Raw genomic sequence first — 24,972 nt, 5'->3', positions numbered from 1 at the left:
AAACAAGTACTGCAAAAAAGCAGAAGAGTCTTCATAGCATATAAAATAGGCCTTAAAAAAAGACACAATTTTGTCAGAAACTTGTGAAGAAAAAGGTATTCCAGGTAGAAACAGAGTCAAAAGCATGGTTGTGTTTGGGAAAAATCAACAGCCTAGCCTGACCTAATCTAAGCTTTTGAAGATCAGAAAAGTGAAGTGGGTCATCCCGGTGGTGAGGATCCCTGAATGCCAAGTTAAAGTTATGCGAAAGGTAATTCAAGAGGCAACAGCGAGGGGAGGGGGACGGATCATGAAAGCTTTTTGCATAGAGAAGCCATTGCAATCATGCAATCAAGCTGCAGAAAATTAATTTGGAAGTCATATCTGCTGTGCGTGCCTATCTCCCCGCTCTGCTCAACGTGTATGCGTGTCCAATGAATTCATCTCTTCTCTCCCCCCAAAATTAAAACTTCCTGGTACTTGTCACAAAGGAGCCTTGAACGGAGTGATAGAGGAATCTGAAGATAATTCAAGAGACAATTGGGGTGGGGGGCTGAGGGGTGTCCCTGGAAGCTTTTGAGAAGGGAGCCATGCAACCAAGGCCAAGCTATAGAAAATTAATTTAGCAGTGTTACACAGAATGAAGGCGAAAGGGGATTTGAGTGGGGTCGATGACAGCTGTCCACAGGTACAAATGACCTGGTTTACAATTTTAATTGCTTTCTTTATATATTCTTGAAATTGAAGAACATTACCTGAAATTAAAAACTTTAAAGTCTTTATTATTGAAAACCATGACATGATCACACCTGAACAGCTGAACTACCAGAACGATGGAAAAAATGACAAACTACATGAAGTTCTGTGCTTAAATCTTTCTCATTTTAATGGAAATCAGGAACTACGTTTGGAAAATTGGGCTCACTCTATTTTTAGCTCTCATTAGTCATTATTATTTTTCAGTTCTTAAGAAGCATCTATAGTAGTTAAACAGACGTGAAATTAGATACTGTCTCTGGATGGCCAGCTTACAATACCCAATCTATCCAAAAGGGATCCAGAAGGAAAAGTGCCATTCAACTCTGAAATTATGTTTCTACTGTCAGATATGCAGAAAAAGACACAAAACAACAAGGAAAACGTTCTCTGTGTGTGTGAAGTTTTGTTTTTAATTTTTTTTTAATTGAAGTACAGTCAATTACAAGTATCAATTTCTGGTGTACAGCACAATGTCCCAGTCATGCATATACATACATATATTTGTTTTCATTAAAGGTTATTACAAGATATTAAACATAGGTCCCTGTGCTATACAGAAGAAACTTTTTTAAAATCTATTTTTATATATAGTGGTTAATATTTGTAAATCTCAAACTCCAAGATTTATCCCTCCCCACCCCCTTTCCCTGGTAACCATAAGATTGTTTACTATGTTTGCGAGTCTGTTTTTGTTTTGTAGATAAGTCCATAGTGTCCTTTTTTTATTTTTTATTTTAGATTTCCTCTGTATGTGTTTTAATACAGCCCCGAGACTTCAGATGTTGTATCTATGTGTCCTGTCTCTCATTCTGTTCAATGTGTATGCATGTCCAATAAATCAACCTCTTCCCTGCATTTTGTTGGCTTTCCAAAAAAATTTTTTTTTTAAAAAACATCCTGGTGCATATCATGAAAAGCCAGGCTAGGATGCCAACTGAGATTTTTGACGGTAGTCATGCCTGCACGTAATCTCTGTCCCTGGGGGACTTGCCTCTAGCTCAAATAATGTGCTACCAGCATCGACTGCCTAATCATTTAACTGACGTACCATTCCAGAGTTCATGGGTGTGCTGAAAATGTAATGGTTTATTGTCAGACATCTTGATTCCTAAGCTTAGTCACACCCTGCACAGGGCGGTTATCTGGTTCCACAGCTTTTCCTCTCTGAAACCACAGGAGGAAGGGGTTTGCCTTCCTCTAGCAGTTGTTCTCCTGGACCACGTCAAGTGCTCTAAGCCAAATGCGAGGCAATGACTGCCCGTTACCCACTGGCTACCTTTGCTTCTTTCTTGTTCCGTCAGTGTAAGTGATGTGTGCTACAGAGTATACACTCTGCTTGCTACCAACGGTTAACAGGTAGCCAGAGGTAAGTTTTATTCATTTAGTTATTCACAAATTAAACCAATAAACACACACAGAGCAGGACTAGAGTGAGCGGAGTGAGGTGCTTAGGGGTGCAAAAGGTAGGAGGCATCACCTTCAGGGGTGAATCTTACTCCCTTCACCCTAGTCCTGGCCCTGGGCACGCACACACACACACCACAAAACCCAAAGATGACCAAATACTGTGTAAATAAACAAGTCAAAGCCACAGATCAGGGGTTCATGTTTTCTTTAAAGGGATGTTCAGTTTAGGTCAACATTTAACCGAGTGCATTTGTCTGCTCAAAACCCTCCAGTGTTTCTCATATCATTCAAAGTCCTTCTGTTGGTTCACAAAACAGCACATGATGGGTCCCCCAACCCCTCATCACCTCTCTGACCTTCCCCCTCCTACTGGCCTCACTGTGTCTGAAATACTCCAAACCTGTTCCTGATTCAGGGTTACCTCCACCAAAAATTCTCTTACTCCAGACATCCACATGGCTTGCTTTCTCCTCCTGCTGTTTGAGTGTCATCCCTGATCATTCCCATCCTGCACCCTCCATTCCCCACTCCTGCTTCACTTTCTCCAGAGCGCTCATCATATGCTACATATTTTATTTACATTTTATAAATACAATTTTACATAAATAAAATAACAACTCAGAGTGTAAGCTCTCTAGTAAGCTCCTACTGGCAAGGAACTTCTTAAAATCAATTCTGTGTAATGCTGTATCTACTGCTCCTAACACAACAGGTGCTTAATAAATATTTGTAAAATGAATGTACCAGGTGCTGGGAAGACAGCTTTGGCTAAAATATAGTTCTGACTATTCAGATGGTAACAGTATCCATGAATATTGCTCCTCAAGTAAAGTCAAGCCCATCAAATTATCCACATTTGGGTCTTTGTCAATCTGGCGATATTGTTCAACCTTATTAAATAATTTCCAAAACTCCTTTATTTTTTTAATTGAAGTATAGTCAATTTATAATACTATATTAGTTTCAGGTGTACAGCATAGGGGTTCAATATTTTTACAGGTTATACTCCATTAAATGTTATTACAAGATGATAACTATAATTCCCTGTGCTATACAATATATTCTTGTTGTTTATCTATTTTCTACACAGTAGATTGTATCTCTTAATCCCATACACCCCCAACTTGCCCCCCTCCTCACTTCCCTTGTCCCTCTGGTAACCACTAGTTTGTTTTCTATATCTGTGAGTCTGTTTCCGTTTTGCTTTATACATTCATTTGCATTATTTTTTAGATTCCAGATATAAGTGATATCATACAGTATTTGACTTATTTCACTAAGTATAATATTCTCTAGCTCTATCCATGTTGCTGCAAATGGAATAATTTCATTCTTTAATGGCTAATATTTCACACAACCACATCTTTAGTGGAATTGCTGGATCACACGGTGGTTCTATTTTTAGTTTTTTGAGGAACCTCCATACTTCTTCCCATAATGGCTGCATCAGTTTACATTCCCACCAAGTATACAAGGGTTCCCTTTTCTCCACATCCTCTCCAACATCTGACCAAAACTTCTTTAGAGAAGCAAATTTAAATACTCTCCATAGGAAAGCACATATCTGTAAAATCTCACTTAAGCAGAATACAAAATTCAAATAAAGACTAGGAAATAAATTTGAAAAAAGGTTGGGAAAGTAAAAATGTTGATAATATTCTCAACAAAGCCAAAGGCAGATAGAGTACATCTCTTCTGCCAAAGCTTTATGGCATCAACATTCATAACCTCCAAAAGGATTCTACTGAATTTTTAAAGTATATTACAAATGACAACAATTTCCTATAAAACATCTTTCTTCTAGCATTCTGTTAATGAAATCTATTTCTACTAAATGTCATCCCTTTTTATGACCTAGACAACAAGATAGTAAAAACAATTTTTCAAAACAATTTGTCATAACAGACATTAAAATCATATTTTGTAGATTACATTTAATATCCCAATATCAACTTCATGTGGAAGATTTTCTTCTGCAATGACTAATACAAAATTAGAAATCACTGTGTTTGTTCTAAAGACAGCCAGTAAGAGTGTAAGAATCTTTCCCCCAACTTCTACTTCCTTTTCTTAATTGGGAAAGATGTTGCGTAATTTGACCATCATGATTCTGAAGTCTGAAGTGATTGATGCCTTAACTACCAAATTCATCAAAAGGAAGAGAACGAAAAGAGTTCAGTCGCTGATGCTTCACTGCAAAATCGAAGAGTTACCTGAGGGAAACAGGTGCTGCTCTGAATAAATACTCAAATAGGTAATCCTCATTTTTCAAATTTGCATTTCCTCTTTTGCAATAACTATTTGGTATTTTTTGTTTGTTTGATTGGTACCAGAAACAATAAAAAGAAGCATGAGGGAAAAAAAACAAAGAAGGTATTGACATTTTCCTAGTGTTTTCTATTTCATACAAAAGCTGGCATTTAAATTATTTTTATAAGTTGGATATGATATTCTTCTATTAAGACTTACCAGTACAAAAAAAAAAAAAAAAAAGACTTACCAGTCAATCCAAATAAATTCATCCAACCAACCTCATAAACATCACATGATCCTTTCTAAGAGCAAAGTAGGCTGTCAGTTTTAGGTCTAGGCTCCTTGACCAGAATATATTATAAGCAGCATTGAAAATGGTCCACAACAACCAAACTCAAAAAGGAGCCTGTCCTTTCACTAACAAAATTTCCATTTTTCTTGGCTTGAGAATAGCAAACCCATCACAGCCTTCTTGGAAATTTTATCAGCTCTCCTAGTAAATCAGGAGTCACATCTTGCAAAGGCAAAAGCAGCCTAAAAATGTTAATGCCAGGACTTGAGGTGGCAGCCAGTCCCTTCCCCAACTCCTTTGCCCAGGTAACATTATGTAAGATGCTGCCAATCTCTGCTTCTGTCTGCTAAAATTCCAGCCAGGAGTTAAGCATTACAGAAATTTAATCAAAGTAAAATTGACTCATCTGATCTGGAAATTCATTATTAGTTCCAGGAGTTGGAAGTGGAAGAGCCTTCCAAAGTCACCTAGGGAATAGACAGGAATTGACAATGCAGCTCCAAGATGAGGGTCTGTCGAATGGTTGCCCACCACCGCACAGGTGGGGAGCAGGGCCGTAGGGAAAACTCCCGTCTCCCAACTCCTCACCCAGCTCTTCCCACTAGAATGTACTGCCTCTTGCAGAGGGCCTGCCAGTGTTTGTAAGTTGTGTAAGAGGGGAGATTGGGCTCAACCTTAAAAAAGAATTAATTTGAGGTTTTATTTTTTAACTGAGGGTAACAGGTGATTGTAAAAAAGAATAAATAATCCAGCCTTTGGGAAATAAATCGGCACAAGACTATTTTGTGATTATCTTGTTTTAAAAGCTATGGATCATTCTGGAAAAAAAATTAATCCCATAATAGGCAGCAAGGCTGGCTTTAGATGAAGGAAGGGAAAATAAATAGTCTTTTTTTGTTTGTTTTTTTTTTTTGCTGGGCTAGAAGTGGTCTGTCCCTTGGTATAAATAAAGGAGACATCTGTAACACCTTCTAGTGCTGGAAAAACAAGTTGCTCCTAGCTGAGCAGAGACTGAATGGAGGCAAGGCAGGAGAAGGCATAGGAGAGAGCCTAGGGCAAGTCAGCCACAGAAGGGACCATGCTCCCTTCTCAAATTTTCTCTGATCCATCACTAAAGCCTCATTAAACGTTACAGCCTAATACCTATGGCTATGCTCTAAAAATCTCAGTAAGATAAATGGGGGAAGATGTTCAGTGCAACATTGTCCACAAAAGCCACAAGAAAAGTATCTATCAAAGAGGACTATCAAATCAGGTGTGGTGGAACCATGTGCTGGAACACTACACAGTCATTTTTTAAAAATGAGCTGTATCTGTATGTGCTAAGATGGAACAACTTCAAGATACATTATGTGAAAAAAGCAAAGTGGTTTTTTTTTAAGTAAGTAGGTAGGTGGATCATAGTTTTATAGGTAACAGTTTGATTTCAGTGTCCTAGTACATACTTAACTTTTTCTCTAGAAGAGAATCTCAAGAGACTGTTCATAGCAGTTACTTCCAAGGGTGAGGACTTCTCCCTGCTCATTCATGTTATTTAAGTTGCTCTTTTAAATATAAGTATATCTGTCTATTCCTCTTTTATGTCAAAACAGTTTCCACGAACAGTGGTATGATAGCTCTTAGGATTAACAAAGAAGCTTTTACCTTTTCAGTTTTTAGTTAGTTTTCAAAGTTACACCTTGGTCTCCGTTATGCTCTGGGGAAGTGCCTCTGGCCACGCTTAGCTCAAAACAGTACAGGGAGATGGTGACCAGACTGGGTGGGGGTGGGAGAGGTGACCAGAGGCCCCAGCAGAACGGCAGTGCTCAAGGACGTCATCTACACCAAGGCAGCAGGGTTTCAGACAAGCTGGATGTCCAAACCTAAAAACCTAAAGAGCTCACTCCTAGACACATGTGAGACAATTCCTTGGGAAACTTACAGAAATAGCTGAGGGACACTTTGAAGGGGACTAATTTACAGCTACAAATGCAGTGGGCAGCAGACCACACCCAGGATGCACCCCAGCCAGTATCCTTGCCACATCCCACAACTTCATGAGGGGGGAGAATGAGGAGTGTGGGTGTGAGGAGGGCTAGAGCGAGGAGAGGTTCTGGGTACCTAGTGTCCACATTACCTGGTAGTAAGACAAAACGTGGGGGCAAGAGGGTGAAACTGCCCATCAGAGGAACCGCATCACAGTGTCTAGCTTAGCTCCTTCCAGAACCCAGCCCACTGAAGACACAATGAATCGGATTACAATCTGCATGTCAAACACTTCTTGCCCAAGTAGAAAAAAAACCATGTCTTTGATCAGGTTTGAGAGCAGAGACATATAAGGAAGTGAACTTTCATGTCCAACTTAAAAGAGTTCCGTCAAAAAGACTGAGAAATTTCAAGGACAGCCTCTTCCCCTCTACACCCCCTTCATGTGTCTGTCTATCCCACCAACTCTGGATTTCATGGATGGCAACCTTTCTTCTCCTAATCTCTCAATAACTGTTCATTATAATAACCTTTAATGAAAAAGAATATAAAAACAAATATATATGTGTGTGTGTGTATATATATATATATACGCATGACTGGGACATTGTGCTGTACACTAGAAATTGACACATTGTAATTGGCTGAACTTCAATTTTTAAAAACATCAAAAAAAATTGTTCACTAAACATGTTCAGGCTCGGGATAAGGCAAGGATCTGGGAACACACTTGTGACACTTGGGCACTGGCTTCTCGGAATTCACAGTCTAGAAGAGCAGAGTCACTCCAACAACTCTGTACAGTTTAGTGTCACTGGATTAGATGCTAAAATGAAAAAGTCTGGGGGGAGGAAGTGTAACTGCTAGAGGAAGAGCAGAATTTTACCAGCAAGTTCGATCTGTGTTTATTACAGAGAAATCTGGGCAAAAGGATGCCTCAAAAAGCAAGGCCTGAATTAATCAAAGGGATTCAGAGAACCAGGCAGGCTAACCTCCAAGAATCACTAATAGGATGTTCACTCGGATCAAATGTTCTGGGCACCAAGAAGTAAACATCCTTTATCACTTTGGGCAGCTTGGCTCTGGGAGGAGAAAAGGCTGAGATAAATGAGTTCATTGGATGGCCCGTTCTAGCCCAGCTCCAAGCGCTCCTTTGTCCCCCCTTTTAACAGGAGTCGAGCATCCCCGCCCTGTCACCTCTTTTTCTATGGTAAAAGTGTACCCATGTCACCAGGCAGCCTAATATTAACCTTAGTGTAGACGACCACTTAGTGTTGTTCCTACAACTGCCCAGAAAGGGGATGAAGCCTCAGACCACACTATCCTAAGGAATATGCATGTTCTGAAAAGTGGGAAGAGGGGGAGTGACCACGGCCTTCCAGCTCCAGATATCAAACGTAGGCCCAACGGGGCCTCTCTGAGGCAGGGACTAGCCAGACTCATGGCCGTACCCCTTGCATTTGGTCCTGAAAACTCCCCCTCTGTGTTTGTGGAAAGAGAGGTGAAGGCTGTCCTCAGAATTTGTCTAGCCAGCTCTGCACAGAGTAAAGCTTCAGTGAGGTCCTCAGCTAACACTAACACTGTCAAAGCATTCACCAAGCTTTTGAAAAGGCCCCAGCAGTACCCTACACCTGTCTCTGCCTCCTCTCCTGCTACCTGCCGGCTGGACTTTCCTGCTGCAGGGGGCCGGGTTCACGTCAGCTCTGCTGGGGCCTGTGACACAACGCAGGGGGTGGTATTCTCAACCACACGGAGCTCTTCGTATTTTTATGTAGTTAAACGTGTCTACCTTTTCCTTTATGACTTTGGAGCTTTGTACCCTGTGTGAAAGATCAGGAATCTTCTAACATCCTCGGGTTATAAATTCACCTGTGTTTTCCTCTAGGCCCACTGTTGTTTCCTTTATTTCACACTCAATGATTTACTACATCAGGAATCACGCGCCCCTGTGTGTAGGCAATAGGGGGTCCAGAGTTCTTTTTTCTAAACAGCCAGTTGCACCTAAATCATTTATTGAAAAATCTCATTTCTGACATTGATCTTAAAATGCCACTGTGACTAAATTACATACACATGTGAACACTGTTACTCTAACCTTTTCCCACTACTCTAATTTCTCTCCAATACTAACTGTTTAAATCACTGCGGTTTCATATTACGTTTTAATATCTGGTAGGGCTAACCTCCCTTAATTACACTTCTTTTTCAGAATTTCATTTTGCAAAAGGAGTAACAGTATCCCTTGGCCATGTCTCTAAGAAAAGATTCTGTTGGCATTTTAATCGGGGTCTCATTTCTCTTATAGAGAGATTCAGGAGAAATGCAGATTTTTACAATATGGTGTCTTGTTATCCAAGAGCATAGCATGCCTCTTCAACGAATTAAATCTTTCATATTTCTCCTCAGGGTAGTTTTTTTTAATTTTTAATTTTTTTTAAATGGAGGTACTGGGGATTGAACCTAGGACCTCATGCACTGAGCTATACCCACCCCCCTCCTCAGGGTCGTTTTTAATATTCCTGCTATTGCTTCCTGTATGTCTCCTTACATGTCACTTCAAATGTCTTATTCTTAATGTTTAATATGCTTAATTACTATTTTTAAAATTCTAAAAGCATGCCGTTTCCTATGTGTGAAATGCTTTTCCTCCTCTTCTCCCATCTGGCACTCATTCGTTAAGGTCTTGTTCCAGTATCACTTGCTTTGCCAAGTCTTCCTGGGCCCCATGTCCAGTCAGGAGGGAGCAGGGTCCCTCCTCTGTGCTCCTGCAGCACCTTGTATGCCCCACCATTCGCCACCGGTCACATTGTGCTGCACCTTCTTCAGGCAAGTTTCTTTGCCTCTCTATGCCTCATTTTCTCTATCTGTAAAATGGGCATAATAAACATCCTCATACTAGAACGTCTAAGTGAAATCTCAGATTGAAACGTCCAAAATGCTGGACTATCCTACCCCCTAAACCTGCTTGTTCTACATCTTCCCCATTCTAGGAAATGACACGCTATCTTCCCAGTTGCTGGAAAAATGAAATGGAGGTACCCACAATCGCCCTCCTTTTACTCCATGCTTCCAACTGTCCACAAGTCCCATAAGCACTTCCTTAGAGATATTTCCAGAACCCACTGACTTCTCATCAGCTGCTTTCCTACCATCTGGTCTAAGCCGCCATCTTATCCTGCTTTGACCATTACAATAACCTCCTAACTGGTCTTCCTGCATCCACCCTTGCTCGCTACAATCTATTCTCTACATTGTTGACCAAGTGATCCTTTTAAACTACATCAAATCATATCACAACTCCACTCAGAACTACTCAAGGGCCTCCTATCTCACTCAGTCTCACTGAGAGGAAGACTTGAGTCCTCACAGTGGCCTGCAAGGACCAATTTGACATACCAGTCCCTTCTCCAACTATCTTTCTGACTTCATCTCCATCCCACTCCCCTCACGCTCTGATCCAGCCACACTGGCCTCCTTGCTGATCTGAGGACACACAAGTAGGACAGATCTCAACATCTCTGCACTGCTTATCTCACTGCCTATAAAACCCTTCCACCAGACTCTGTACGACCCCTCACTTTCTCCGGGTCTCTGCTCACCCACCACTTATATGATCACCCCATATAAAATAGCACCTGCCCTGCCCTCCCATCTCCCCAGTGTTCTCTCTCCTCCTTGCTCTTCTTTGAATTTCTCCATAGCACTTTATCACCTCTTATCTCATCATATGTTTATTTGGCAAGTGACTGTCTCACTCCAACACCTAGAACGACTTGGGCACAGAGTAGATGTTCAACTAATACTTATTGAATGACTGGATAAATGAAGACATTGTTTATAACTCCAATTCCACAATTTATATAAAGTGTCTAACCACAGAACAGATTCTCCTAAAATAAACAGTAGCTAAGGAACTGGTGAGAAAACTAAACCATCTCTGGTGTTCTTGCTCATTGCTCACCCAAATGCTTAAATGAATCAAAATAAAGATTCCCTTGTTTTACATAGAACAACAGCAACAACAAAAATCTCCCTAGAATCCATTAGAGATTGCCAACCTAAACCTCTTTTCTACATTTTTTAAAACATTTTAAAATGATGGCTTTCCTCCCCCTCCCGCCTTCCCCCAGACTCTGGGACTCCTCTCCTTCTGTTCATTCTTATCTGGAGCTGAAAGCCAGAAATAGCTGTTTAGTTCATTGTCCTCATTTCCTTTCATTGTTACCATTCAGTTCTCTGGTGGCTGCCCTGTTGTGGATGTGTTTTCTAAATGAATTCTCAATAAGCTGAGAAAGACCTTAGACACAGTTTTAAGCAAAACATAGGATATTTTTTCTTTAGGAAAAACTATTTATAAATGGACTCCCACCTGATTACATATATATCATCAAATACTATTCTCATAGGTAATGAAGTTAAAGGGCTGGAGAAAGAACACACAGTACAGAATAAAGAACTTTAATTTATTAAAATGTGAATAACAATAATTATGCATGTAGAGTTCTTTTTTATCCAACCCTAAAGAAGAAATTACCTAACAAAGGACCAAAATCATATGACCTCTAATCAATCAGCGAGTAATTTTTGAGTGCCTGACCCACAATTCCTGCTTTCATCTTTATTCTAAGTAGGATTCAGTGCTACAAAGGATTTCATGGGCACATCTACTAAATAAGAACTTGCCCACCCAGTCATTATAAGACAAAATACAAAATTTCCTTATAGTGGTAAATACATATTATATAAATTTTCCAATAAAATAATACAATGTACTGGGGAAATCAATCTTAAATACATGGGCAGGGAGTCTTCAAATAGGTAGTGAGTCCAAGAACAACCACAGGTAGACTAAACTACACATTTTAAAGCTGCTTTGAAACTACACGAAAGTAGAAAACACAGAGTCACTCAATTTAAATGACTATGGAGGACCAAAGGCATTAAACATGGCCTTCCCACAATAGTTTTTTCCCTCGATAATTTCCCCCAATAGAAGAAAACTATCATGTGAATTACTCCAAAAAATTTTCTAAAACTTCATTTGGGTTTGACTTCACACCAAATGTTATTGTTAGTCTACATTAGTAATTGCACCTGAGCCTACCCACTTACCATGAGAGAAAACAGCCCAGAAATCTGCTCTGTTTATGGGGAGGAAACAGCCAGCCTAGGATTTAAGTTAAATTTTGATGTAGATAATATGCAATATAGCTAACACTCCAGGCAGATATTCAGATATTGACAAAAATTCTATCCTTTGAGACCAAGGAATACACTGACACCAAAACACATGCTGGCTAGAAACTCTACTAATTTAAGAAGGGCACAGCCCCAGTTTGCCTGGGATAGCCTCACTATACACCTGTTGCCCCAGTATCTCATCAGGTTTAGCATTTGTCCCAGACAGAAGTATGCCGTTTGAATGATAACCCATATGGTACATGTAAATTACGTGGCAGCAGTAAGTGCTGATCAGCCCTACTTGCCCCAGCATTATTCACTCACAAATTCTAACACATTTTAATATTTTTCCACACCACAATCATGACAATCCTTCAGAGTGCTCAATAAATATTTGTTAAATGACTCAATTAATTAATACATTAGCATCATCAACCCAGGAATGGATTTGGAATAAATCCGCCTACTCCAGCAGAGAGGTTCAGTGAATATTAGCTGAGTGAATATTAGCTGAATATCAGTGAGGAAAGGCAAAAGATCAAAAGAGTTAACTGCTGTCCACCACACTGTCTCCTTTTAAAAATTATTTATTTATTATTATTTATTTATCTTTATTGATGTATATTTGCTGTACAATATTATATAAGTTATAGTTGTACAGTATAGTGATTCCCAATTTTTAAGATTATACTTCATTTATAGTTATAAAATATTGACTATATTCCTTGTCCTGTAAAATATACCCTCGTAGTTTATTTTATAACTAACAGTTTGTGCCTCTTACTCACTTACTCCTATGTTTCCCCTTCTCCCTTCCCCCTCCCCACTGGTAACCACTAATTTGTTCTCTATACCTGTGAGTTTGCTTCTTTTTTGTTACATTCAATAGTTTGTTGTACTTTTTAGATCCCACATATAAGTGATAGTATACAGTATTTGTCTTTCTCTGTCTGACTTATTTCTCTTAGGCCTAATGTCCTCTAAGTTCATCCATGTTGCTGCAAATAGCAAAACTGCATTCTTTTTCATGGCTGAATAGTACTTCCATTATATATATATCTTCTTTTTCTATTTACTTGTTGATGGATACTTTGATTGCTTTTTGGCAATTGTAAATTATGCTTCTGTGAACATTGGGGTACATGAATCTTTTTGGATTAGTGGGGGGTTTTGGATATATACCCAAGAGTAGGAATTGCTGGATCATATGGTAGTTCTATTTTTAGTTTTTTGAGAAGCCTCCATACTATTTTCCACAGTGGCTGCACCAATTTACATGCCTAACAACCATGCATGAGGGTTCCCTTTTATCCACATCCTTGCCAACATTTGTTAATTGTGTTCTTTTTGATGACAGCCATTCTGACAGGTGTGAGGTGATATCTCATTGCATCACACCATCTTCTTGCTTGCTGTCAAGAAATTTTCAGATAAACAGTTGGCATTTCTGTTCTTGGGGCAAGGGAGAGAAAAAAGTATGTATTTTCTGAATTATGAAATCCCTTTTATATGTAATATAAATTTCAATTCCACAAACTTTTATTCCATTTTCAACAAAGAAAAATGTGATAATTCAATTTACACTAGTAAATACATGTTATACCCAAATCTGATGTCTCCATTTTCAATTTTAATAGTCTTGTTTAATTTACATCAGTCCCCTATTGCTTTCACATTCCCTCTCTCTCTCTCCTTTTCTCCCTTCCTCTTCTTCCCTCTCTCTGTCTCCCTCTCCCCATACCCTTTACTCTTACAGCAATTTCCTCTCCAGTTTGGAAGCTAATTAGTTTTCTCCTCAGCCTGTTGTCTGGGACAGAAGGGTGACGTTTGTGCTCTAGATCATGAGGTGATTCACAAAGGCAGCAAAGATATACCCTAACGTATGGGGGAGAAAACAAGAGCTAAAAACAGAGGGCCCCAGGAGAACCTAAGGGAAACACCAGGATTGTTCTGCCCATGGGGCAGAGTCATAGGTACCTTTTCAGCCTTGCCATACTGTTACCAAGATGCGTGGACAAGAGGGTGCAGGAGAAGACCACAGAGCTACAAAATACGTCTCAAGAAGTCCTTAAGGAAAATGAACAAAACAGGTTCCTTTTGGCATAAGCTGCTATGGATGCTAGTGCTGCACATTTTGAGAGAGAACACCCCCTCCTGCCATACTAGTATAGTGAAGGCAAGATGAGCTGTCAACTCCTAGTGACATTATAAAATTTAATAAATACAGACAGACAGCTAGATGTTTGATGATGCTTATTATGAACTCTAGGAAGGCTCAATAGATGTCTATGGAATGGATGGATGACATTTCTAAAGACTGCTGCTTTAACCCGAGCGAAATGCTGACCACTCACATTCTTTTCCCTTTCCCTACCAAGTACATTAGAGACCAGGGATTAAGCAGATAATGGCACCATAAGCTCAGGACTGAAAAAGTAGCATCTTGTGAATGAGCGACAAAATGTCAAACTGTGTCAGGTGATCAGTACCACTTATGTCGAGGAACACTATTATGAATTAATAAGTTAGAGAAGAACTTGAAACCATAGGCTTCAAAAAAAGAAACATCTCTCCCATAAAAGATGATGAAGACTAATTTACCATCTCAAAGACCCTGTTCCACAAATTGTACAAAATCCCATCTTTCATCTGAAAGGGTTCTATGAATTGGTGTTGTTTTGTTCCTCTCTAGAACTGAGTGAACTAGGAACGTATGTGTAAAAGTCGGATCAGTTAAGGATGCATACTTCTTCTGGGGGAATGGCCTCACTCCTCCCCCTTGCTATAGTCAAACATGTTGCTAGGCTGTTCTGCATTCAGCCCTCCTGTGTGCCAGCATTCTTAGTACTGGAGCATTCTGGGGTCAGGTACAAAGTAAAGGACAAGGCTGAGAGAGACAAATCTGATCTAGGAAAGGAAACACAAGAGTGGGCTTTGGGTAAGGTTTTTACCTAAATGAGAAGTGTGGTCAGGATAAAATGTAACTCACCACAGCACAGTTTGGCAATAAAATGCCATCTCTAATACTGTGGGCAGATGAACCACCAGGGATGAGTTATCTGTATGTACCCAGCCCAGACCTCTCACTTCCCTTCTTTACATCTGCACTTCTCCCTTTAGGAAAAGCCTTTGATAGAAGGCTCACTAGTTCAATACATCATTCCCTCGGCCTCCCTATTCTTCTTCCCCACCCCCACCGCAAATCTCCTAATGGCCTCACATTTCACAGACGCCTCCCTCCCCATATTTCCTGCAGTTTCACTCCTCCGTGTTTTCACCTGAGCTGTTCCTGTTCCTCCCAAAGGGAAGCACGTCCTTCAGGACTCTGCCTGCCCAATCCTTCCTCACCCTTCAAGATCCCACTCAACTTCCACGTCCTCTGTGAAATGAAGGTATTCTTGTTACCCCCAGTCACAATTAGTTGAACCTCCCATACCAGTTTGATCATTCTTATTTGATAATCTTTATCACTTCCGATTCTGGTCGGCTGTGTACATAACTTCACACACACACACACACACACCACACACACACACACACACACACACACACACACATTAGCTTGTACTCCTTTGGGACATAGAATAACCTCTTTCCATTTTGTATGCCCAGCCCCTAACAGAATAAGGCTTGCTGTTTCATTAAGTGATGTAAACTGCCAAATAAAATCAGAAATATGTATATGTTCATAAAATCAGGTATCCAAATAAGAATTTGATTAATCTTTGAAACACACACACACAAAGTAAAATAACTTGGTCCCTTACAGCTTTAAATATAAGAACTGGTCTAAGAATTGGTTTTATTACAAATTCAAGGACACACATATCAAATGTATTAGAATAGCTGCCTTTGGGAAAAAGGGGATGGGATAGAGGGATGGAGATAAAAATATATCAAGAAGTAAACTGGACAAGGGAGGGGTCTGATGAACCATTGACAGTAGTGAGCTTAAACTGAGAAGTATAGTTAACTCAACCTTTTCTACATGAGGTCTCAAATTATTTTTAAAATGTAATGCTGTTCACAGATACAATGAGCAACAACTCAACCTTCTGAAAATCTTTTCTGAAGCATGATTCTCCCACCTGTGAGAAACTGATGTCAAACGTCTCTCATGTAAAAAAAAGTCTATTTAATTGGAACCCATTTATTTTAAATGTGAAAAAGACTTCCAGGAAGTGTAATCTGTTGCTGTTTCATTTTTTTTAAATACCAACTCGTATCATGGCTAAACTTGACTTTCAAATATATTGTCCTTTGTCTTCAGTTTGATAAACTGCTTGAGAGTTCTGTAACTCAAAGAGAGGAAAAACTCTAGCTGATATAGTCCAGAAAAACACCCGCCCATAACACCAAATAAGAACTCTTAGTGCATTAATCTGCAACATCACCACAAAAGAAACTGATAAAGGTAGAGTGATGCAACTGGAGGTTTAATAGGCACAGAGTTACCGGAAGAACTAAGAGAGAAGAAACGGAATGGGAGTCTCTCCTTCATCAGCTGGCAGACCCATGCTTGTTGAGCCCTCCTGTAAGCATGGAGGCCGAAGAAGTCATCAAAAAATGAGTGTAGCTGGGATTCCTAGAGTCCCTCTGCACCCTAGTCCTATGAAAGAGCCACTGTCCAGCAGAGGGCTCTGCGGCTGCTCTCTGAGGCTGATGGCAGCTCTCATCACCCTCCGCCTTCAGCCAATACCACCCTGGGCTAAGCTTGCTCTGTAACCAGAGCTCCTCCTGTCAAAGGTAAGACCTTTGAGGCCAATCATACCCAATCATTGATCAGTTCCTGCAGGCTCCACCACGGGCAGGACAGAGAGCCCCCATCCCGTTCATCTCCCCTCCCCACCACCCTCCCTGCCCTGCACTTGTTCCCTCCAGCTCCACAACTCCCACCCACCACTGCCAGACTTCCACTGTGTTCCCTGGAACCACACTGCCTTGTAAATGGAAATCCCGACATCCTCACCTTTCCACAAAGTGCCTGGGGCACCTCCTCACTCTACTGAGACCTGGCTCCCCTCTCTCTGGCAAACACGCTGCCCTGCACCTACACGCTTTCCAGGTGATCACATGGAGAACTGTTTTTTTTATGCCTGAGTCTCCCTGAAAAGTCTTTCCCTCCACCTCACCCTTTTTCATTTGGCTGAATCCAACTCGTCCTCCAAGAAGACAACTCTCCTTTCTTAAAGAAACCTCACCTGATCTCATGGTCCTCCCCACACTCACCACCACTATGGTTGACACCACTCCTTTGTATCATCATAGTATTGATAATTATCATTTTCTCTCCAGCCCACATTATCTCTCTCACTCTGCACACAGAAAAACCTTTTTAAAATAGTATTTATGTATCTGTATCCCCCACAGAACTGTGAGCTCCTTGAGGGTATACGCTGTTTCCTAGTCACCCATTGCTGGCATGTACAGGTGGTCGATAAATGTTTGTTGAATGAATGAATGAAAATCTACATCCCTGACTTGAATAAATGAAACGAATACATGGGGATGAAGTGGACATTTTTTCTTTATTCATTTTTTCCCCCAATCTGTACCTACTTGCTATCAAACAACACAAAGATATGTTCAAAGAAACATATCTCTCCCCTTTCCTATCCTTAACTTTGACTTTTTTATCCTTGGCTTTTTTTTTTTTCCCCACCCTTGACTTTTTTAACCACTGATAAATGCTTGGTGTGTACTGTTCTATGATTTTCTCTCTGCTTCTGGTACATAGACATACTCACACTGAGAGATTTTTCTCAATTTACAGAACTGGGATCATACATTACACAAATTTTATTATAAAACTTGCTCTTTTCCCTTAAGAATGTATCATGGCCATCACTCCAGACCAACACATAGGAACCTAAGTTATTCTTTCTAATAGTTGCATAGCAGTCTATAGAATGGACGTGCCATCCATTAGTCATTCATTCACCAATGGGTGAGCATCCAGGTTGCTCCTAGTTTTATGGAAATTCTGAAAACAAAGATAGCAGGACTGATCTAACATTTCTAGGGCATACATTCTTTGAGTTATTTCTCTGCCTGTGCAATGGACTCTGTCCTCACACACCTAGGCCCATTTTCTCAAGATTCAAGCTTCTGAAAAGCTAATAGGCTCATGAGTGATCTCTTCTGTGCCCAGTGCCTGTTACCTGCCATGTATCTTATACCAAATAGATATTTAACATTTATTGAACTGAACCAAAAGCTAACCAGATAAAAACTGCCATGCTTAATTCTGAGGATTTGGTAGGAAGGGAGTAAAAATAGGAAATTTTCATTTTTAACTCCATATACTTCAGGATTTTTAACATATTACTTTATAGTTAAATACATACATTAATATATTTTGACTATATTAATATATTGATAATAAAATTTAATACATTACTTGTATAACTCAAAAACAGCTTTCTTCAAAACTTGCTGGATGATACAGAACCCTGAATTAGAAGAAACAGTAATTCAATAGCTCCGAAGTCTGCCTGTACATAAGAACCAACTGGGGCTTATTCAAAATTCAGATTCCCAGGCCTTTCCCTGAACATTCTGATTCAGTAGATCTGAAGCAGAGCCCTGATATCAGTATGTTTAATAAATACTCCAGCTAATTCTTTGATCCTGCTCTCACCTAATGGTCCTTAAGAGTTACCTGGGGAACTTTTTACATAGTATATCGATTTTGGGCTCTATCTTTAGAGTTTATGAGCCAGTAGTCCTGGAATAAGGCCTGAGAATCTGCATTTTTAAAAGGCAATCTAGATGATTCTTCCCAGATTTGGAAACTCTATTCTAAGTGTTATAATTTCCTCTAGTTTATCAGTTCAAAAATCAAGACATGATAGCTCCATCTTTGTCCCTAGTAGTGAAAATACAACTCCAAGTTAAAAATTTTTGATGAGAATATTCTAAAAGACCACAGGATGGGGAATGTCTTAACTTGCCTGATCATGGAATTTAAGAATACTTTTTTACTGTTAGTTTGGATAATGAGTTAAATTTTAGTACTCTGTTTAAATCTTAAAAAGAAGATGAATTCAAAAATATTTTTCACTCTAAAATTTTTTAATAAAATTACTCTTCTTATGAGAGTCAACTGATTTCAGTGTTTTCAATTTTTAAAAAATATCTCCACCGCACCATAACCAACAGGTCTAGATGTTAGAAATAAGCAGGGATCGTTTTTGTATTAATGAGATTCATCTTTCCAAGTATCTAAAGACCATCTAATGATAAGTTAGATACTTAAGTAGACACATTAACTTTCTGACCCTAAAGGTTTATCTCTACTTCCAGGAATAGAGATGAAAGCAGCCACTAAATTAGAAAAGGAGAGTAAAGCTCAGTTCTGAAAACATGTATTATAAAATAATAAATCGTAAACAGACATTTTTCCATATGAGCTTAGGCACTCTACTAATCATTCAGATTTTTTTTTTTACGGATTCCTAAAAATAAAAGTACTTCATAAAAACATAAGAAAAATCCTCAGTCATTGGTAACACCTAGGAATTTTCAGTCCTCACGACTAAAGTAGGAGGTAACAGAGTGGGAATACCAATTTAACAATGTCAAGGGTCAATGGCCTTGTATCCCTCACTTGGTCATTACCAAATGTCCCTGAAGAAGTTCCCAAGTGTACTGGGAATTCCAAATTACTTACCAAGGCCAATTCCTTTCAGTCTCAAATACAGAGCATTTTCTCTCTCTTCTTAGTAAATCAGTGATCGGGGTGTTTATTATAATATTCAAAGGATGAGTACTAGAGAGGCAGTAAAACAAACTGGATGTGCTCAGAAGTCAGACAGACCTGGGGAGAAATCAGGATCTGCCACCTAACAACTGTCTGAACTCAGGCAGGTTACATGATCTCTGAAAATCAAAGTTCCTTCATCTGTGAAATGGGGAGGTAATGACAGTATCTACTTGATACAGTTACTGTGAGGGTTCACTGATATAATATATAAAAAGCGCCTGACACATGTAAGTATGCTGCAGCTGATATTTATCATGTTTTCTTCTCCCTCTGCAATATTAGTCAGACTTCAAACTGTTAAATGCAAGATTATCAACATAGACTTTGAAGGGGAGACAAGACGGCTGAGTGAAATGTCTGTGTCTGACTTCAAATCATGCTGCTTGAAACCAGGTTCAAGAAGAAATCTTTGAGAACCAAGTCCCAACTCAGGGCCCTAGCCTCTGAATCACTGGTGCCATTTTCATGTCATATCCTCAGATAAACCACAGAGACCTTGTACTAGAAGGGTCTAAAGACAAGGTGAAACTGGGGGGATTACCTAACGAACCTGATGCTTCCTAGGACATACCAGGGTTCCCAGGAGTTACTTGGCTCCTACAGTGTGCAAGGTTCTGTGTATTAAGAGGTTTGGGTGGTGTACAGCTGCATCAGAGGTGGACTCTGACCACAGGGAGTTTTACAACCTAGGAGACAGTCCCCACGTGTTCCTTGTGTCTAGCACAGAAGTCAGGAAGACAAGCACAGTATGAGACCATAGTTCAGAGATTATGCAGCTGGAGTCACTCAGAAGATCCTGTAGACACACCCAGCACCCCATGAACATATCCGGTCCACCCTCTTTTCTCTCTCTCTCGTATGCAGAAGTTATTAGGCAGGTAGCACTTCAGGGCCCCATATCACCTCTGTAGCCCAAAATCTACGAATGCAAATTCTGTCGTTCCACCCAGCCCATACCACTCCATTTCCAGGTACAGAACCAACCAACCATGTTGCCAGACCAACAAAGACCAGTTTCCTTCAAAAGAAATTTAAACATTTTGGATAGAATTCACTCATTACGTGCCCCAGAATGAACCTTGAAAAGCCGCACTTAATTATCCAGCACGTGTTATTAAATTCCTCAACTCCCCTCAAAAAGCAGGGTTAACCCCTCAGAATTAAAATTAAAAAACAAAAACAAAACAACTTTGCAACTCCTTAATGCTTCAGGGTACCAAAAGGGGTGGTACTTACTGCTTTGCAAATATACTTTCTAAAAATAATCAATATTTTCCTTAAAGGCTTATGACAAAGAAACCAAGTCACTTCGTTTCACTTGCTGGCAAGCTGCACAATGACTAGATCTCTTTAATATTTCGCTCATAGTAGCAGCCACTGAGTTATGACTAACCCACTCTCCCAGCATCACCACTGGCTCCAGATGGCAAGAAATACATTCCCTTCACTCTTGCCTGAAAAGCAATCCTGATATATTTTTTTTTCCTCTCGCCCAGTTTCACCTGCAGTAACCGTTTCACTCCAGAAAGAAACGGCTGAGAGTGAGGGGAGGTTCATGCCAAGAGGAGTACAGGTAGGGGATTTACTTTTTTCTTTTCCTTTTTAATGGGGTGTAAGCACTGCAGCTTTAAATCTTACTGCATCAAGCCTTGGATTCCTTCCATAACCAAGCTGCAAAATGGTAACAAGAAAGGAGGCAAAAAATACCTTTTCCTCCCTCAGGGTCGGCCCTTCGGGCCGCTCCCCAGCAGGACAGGCAGGGGCGAGCCCATCCCCCACGCCCTCCTGACCAGACGCGCGGCTGGTACAGGTGAGCGGGACCCGTCCTTGGCCCTCAGGCTTCGCTCACATCCGGGGACCAAGGTCAAGGGCGAGGGCTTCCTTCCACCCTCCGGCCGCCCAGAGCCCAGGGATCCGATGCCAAAGTTTTAGGCCGGGTGGGAGCCGGCGCGGCTCTCGCAGCCCCTCTCCCTCCCGCACCTGCACGGCCCGCCCTGGTCCGCGCCCGGCCCGGCCCGGCGGGGCAGGGCGCGAGGTCCGTGGGCCGTGCCCACCTGGTCCCCACTCACCCCTGGCGGACATGGTTCAGGCAGCAGGAGCCGAAGCAGGGAAGGCGGAGGAGACACCCGGCAGGGCGTGAGGAGAAAAATACCCCGGTAACGCACACGGCGCACCGGCGCCCGCCCGCCCGCGTGGGGAGGCGGCTGGCCGCGCGGGGACGCCGCCCGCAGGACACCTGGGCGCCGCTGGGCGCAGCGCGGCCGGCGGGCGGGGACGCGGTGACCGCGGAGACCGCCGGGCGCGGCAGCGCTGACAGCCCGCGGCCCGCGCTGGGCGGGGCCCGCCTCCCGCCTCCCCCGCCCGCCCGGCCCACGGGGTCCGGCGGCCGCGGGGACGCGCCGCCCGCTCTGCCGCGGCGCCAGACCCAGCTTTTGTCCCCCGCGAGCGAGGGGCGGCGTGCGGTGAGGGCTGCGTCTCCCCGCCCCCGACCCGGTTCTTATTTTAAAAAGGAGAAAGATACACATATGTGTATAGACATGTGTGTAAAGGTATATATAGTACTAATAACAGTGTTGTGTTATGAGTGGCTTTCCAGCCTCGTGCTTTGGTCTCAGGGAAAGAAAGCGAGAAAGAGCTGGTCTGTTGCCTCCGCTACGTGATGCCCTGGACGGGAGGGAAAGACCTCGGTTGCCTGAGGGGCTCGGCCCTCAGTGGAAGGAAGGCCTTGGGCGGTCAGCACGCTGGTTAAGGCAAAATTAGAGGGCCATGAGCCCCTTCGAAGTCGGCTGGGTGGGATGGGCGGACTTCTCTTCCTGGGACTCTGGAGGTAAGCCCTGGAGAGCAGGGCTGGCCCAGCGCAGGGTCTCCTGTCAACTGACACTCAAGGAATGGCTGTAAACACATCCGATTCCCTGTATCAGCTCTGAAGTGTCAGGGCTGGACTGGGCTGGGCTGGAGAGTAGGGCGAACACCCTAAAAAAAATCCGCTTTTTCTGTTTAGCAGAGTAAAATCAAGAGGAAAAAAAAAAAAAAAACCACCCAAAAGACAAGAACAATCTCCTACTGTCCTGGAGGTTTATCAGTTAGAGTTTGATGCTAGTAAAGTAGTATTACACACACATCCAGAAGTTCTAAACTGAAGAGGTGAGATTCTAAGCTTTGAGGAGAATGGGCACAGTAGTTTACTAAACCTCTAAGACTGATGGAAGAATTCCGAGTTTCAGGAATTCACACTCACTACCTTCTCTAGTTAATCTAGTTATTCTCTATGTAGGCACTTCCCAAATCTATCCCGATGTGTTGGGAATTGCACAATAGGTCTGACAATTCAGAAATATTCCAAGAATAGGTGAACTGAATATCTCTAGAAAAAAAATAATGGGTGGATAATAGAGCATCATTAAAAAAAAAAAAAAGCCCAAATAACTGTGTGGGGAAGGAAATACTACAAAAAAAGGTAAGTAATGAGAATGAAAATTCTCAAATTCATCTAACAGCTACATAAACAAACTCACTATTCATTCATCTCAACAAGATCCCTTTCACGATCTTCTAGAGGCAAACTTGCCGATAAATCATAATCCAGTTTCTTCAGTTTCAAAACAACTTGTCTTTCCCACTATCCTCAGTCCACTGTTAACCCTTCTCACCCTACAAATGATTACATGCACAGCCACTGCTCTCCCTACAGCCAGTCTCCACCCGCTTCAGTTTATTCTGCTGATTGCCTTGAGGATAATTTTCCCAAAACCCTGTTCATAACATGGCATCATCCAAAACTTTCAGGGAATCCCCACCAATCCTCAGCATTTCAAAGTGCCTTCATCCATGCAGTTAATCCATTCAACAGAATTTTACTGACTATATACTATATGTCAGTCTTCATGGTAAGTAGCAGAGTTACGATGGTGAACTCGATAAACATTGTCCATATCTATACAGAGCTTGTCTCTAGAGATTTTTGAGGCCTCCACCATCTATGCTCTCTTACCTCTCCAGCATCATCTCTACTTACTCCTTTAAGCAAATGCTCTGTGGTAGACAGAATACGTTCTTCCCTGTTTCTCAATAATATCATAATACCCACTCTCCCTCATTTGCACTGCTCTTCCCAAATGCCCTCCTCCTCACCCAAATTAATTTACACTGATTTGTTGTGCTCTTTTATGGTTTTGTTGTACATGTTTCCTGTCTCTCCAGCTGATTTTAAGTTCCTTGAAATGAGAGCCTTGGATAGTCTTGAATTGAATTTGTTCTGGAAGTATATCACAGATTATGTACTATACCAGATCCCGTACTAGTAAGAGAGTAGGGGGTGTTCCCAGAATTGTGCGACTTTCTACTTTAAGTCTTGTCATTAATATCCAGCCCTTTTCTCTAACTGCCGCAAGAGTTCTGGTCCTTATGACCTCACATTAGAATTGCAGGTACAATGCAAAAGCCTAATAATGAACAGAACTTACTTTTGTCCTTAAGATGCTTATAACAGACTATACAGATGCTTATAAAATACACTCCTATGTATAACAGTAAGTCTGAAATAAGACACCTTACACTAAACTGTTAGACACACAAGTACTCAGTGCTTGATTGACTGGCAGGTTGGAAAATGATGTTTACTATCGAAGATTAGCTAAAGAAAGGTTTCCCTATGGATTTAGCTTTAGTCTTCCTCAGCTTAAGTATGTGTTCCAAGTTTAAAATATATATGGAGTGGGGGGTGGTTATAGCTCAGTGGTAGACCAGATGCTTGGCATGCACAAGGTCTGGGGTTCAATCCCCAGTGCCTCCATTAAGAAAAAATAAACATGATTTGCTTATATTTTAGAGTTATGATACTTTGAAATGCCTGTTAGAGTGAAACACATCATCCCAGAATCTCTTCCTATAATCTTGGAAATCTGAAACTAACTCTTCCAACCACAAAGCAACCAAGTTCCTGTCAGTAGCTTGAACATCTTGACAAATTTTTTATCTGAGAATACGTTAAAAATCATTGTAAAAGTAAACTGTAAGATGCAAGGAAATTGAAGAGAAATGTCAAATTGCCACGTTTTAAAGTCAGGAAATAAAGTATAGTCTATTAGTTGAAACTATAAATACGAGTTCATATAGACCAATGGGAAGAAACACATTCCAATTTGTGTTTGAAAAAAAGATGTTACTATTTGATTCTTGCCAAAAATACTCTTTTAACTTCTAATGGAAGGAAAGTTAATATACATTACTAGTGTTTCCTATTCTTTATTGACTTTTTAAGTGATTGAATATGGATTCCTACTCACACAGTTTTTCAACTGCTGATTCACCATCACTTCAATTCTGCTTCCTGTATAACATCAAGTTTTTTTAAAAAGGCAATCTGAGCTAC

General features: G+C 41.0%; 1 protein-coding gene across 2 annotated transcripts in view; it reads right to left on the bottom strand.

Annotated features, from left to right (window-relative positions):
- The window catches only part of ABLIM1 (actin binding LIM protein 1), a 282,491-nt gene extending 260,560 nt beyond the window's left edge, over positions 1–21,931 (bottom strand). Inside the window, exon 1 of one of the 2 annotated variants that reach the window (XM_032490845.1) lies at positions 21,671–21,931. In XM_032490845.1, coding sequence (XP_032346736.1) covers positions 21,671–21,683 — 13 coding nt within the window. In that variant the 5' untranslated portion in view covers positions 21,684–21,931. The remainder of the gene's footprint in view (positions 1–21,670) is intronic. The other variant, XM_032490859.1, reaches the window with a different exon arrangement.
- Positions 21,932–24,972: the final 3,041 nt, after the last annotated feature.

Source organism: Camelus ferus, chromosome 11, assembly GCF_009834535.1.
Source record: "Camelus ferus isolate YT-003-E chromosome 11, BCGSAC_Cfer_1.0, whole genome shotgun sequence".
NCBI classification, from domain to species: Eukaryota; Metazoa; Chordata; class Mammalia; order Artiodactyla; family Camelidae; genus Camelus; species Camelus ferus.
Note: the sequence above shows the minus strand (reverse complement) of the source record. Positions and strands in the feature narration are given on the sequence as shown.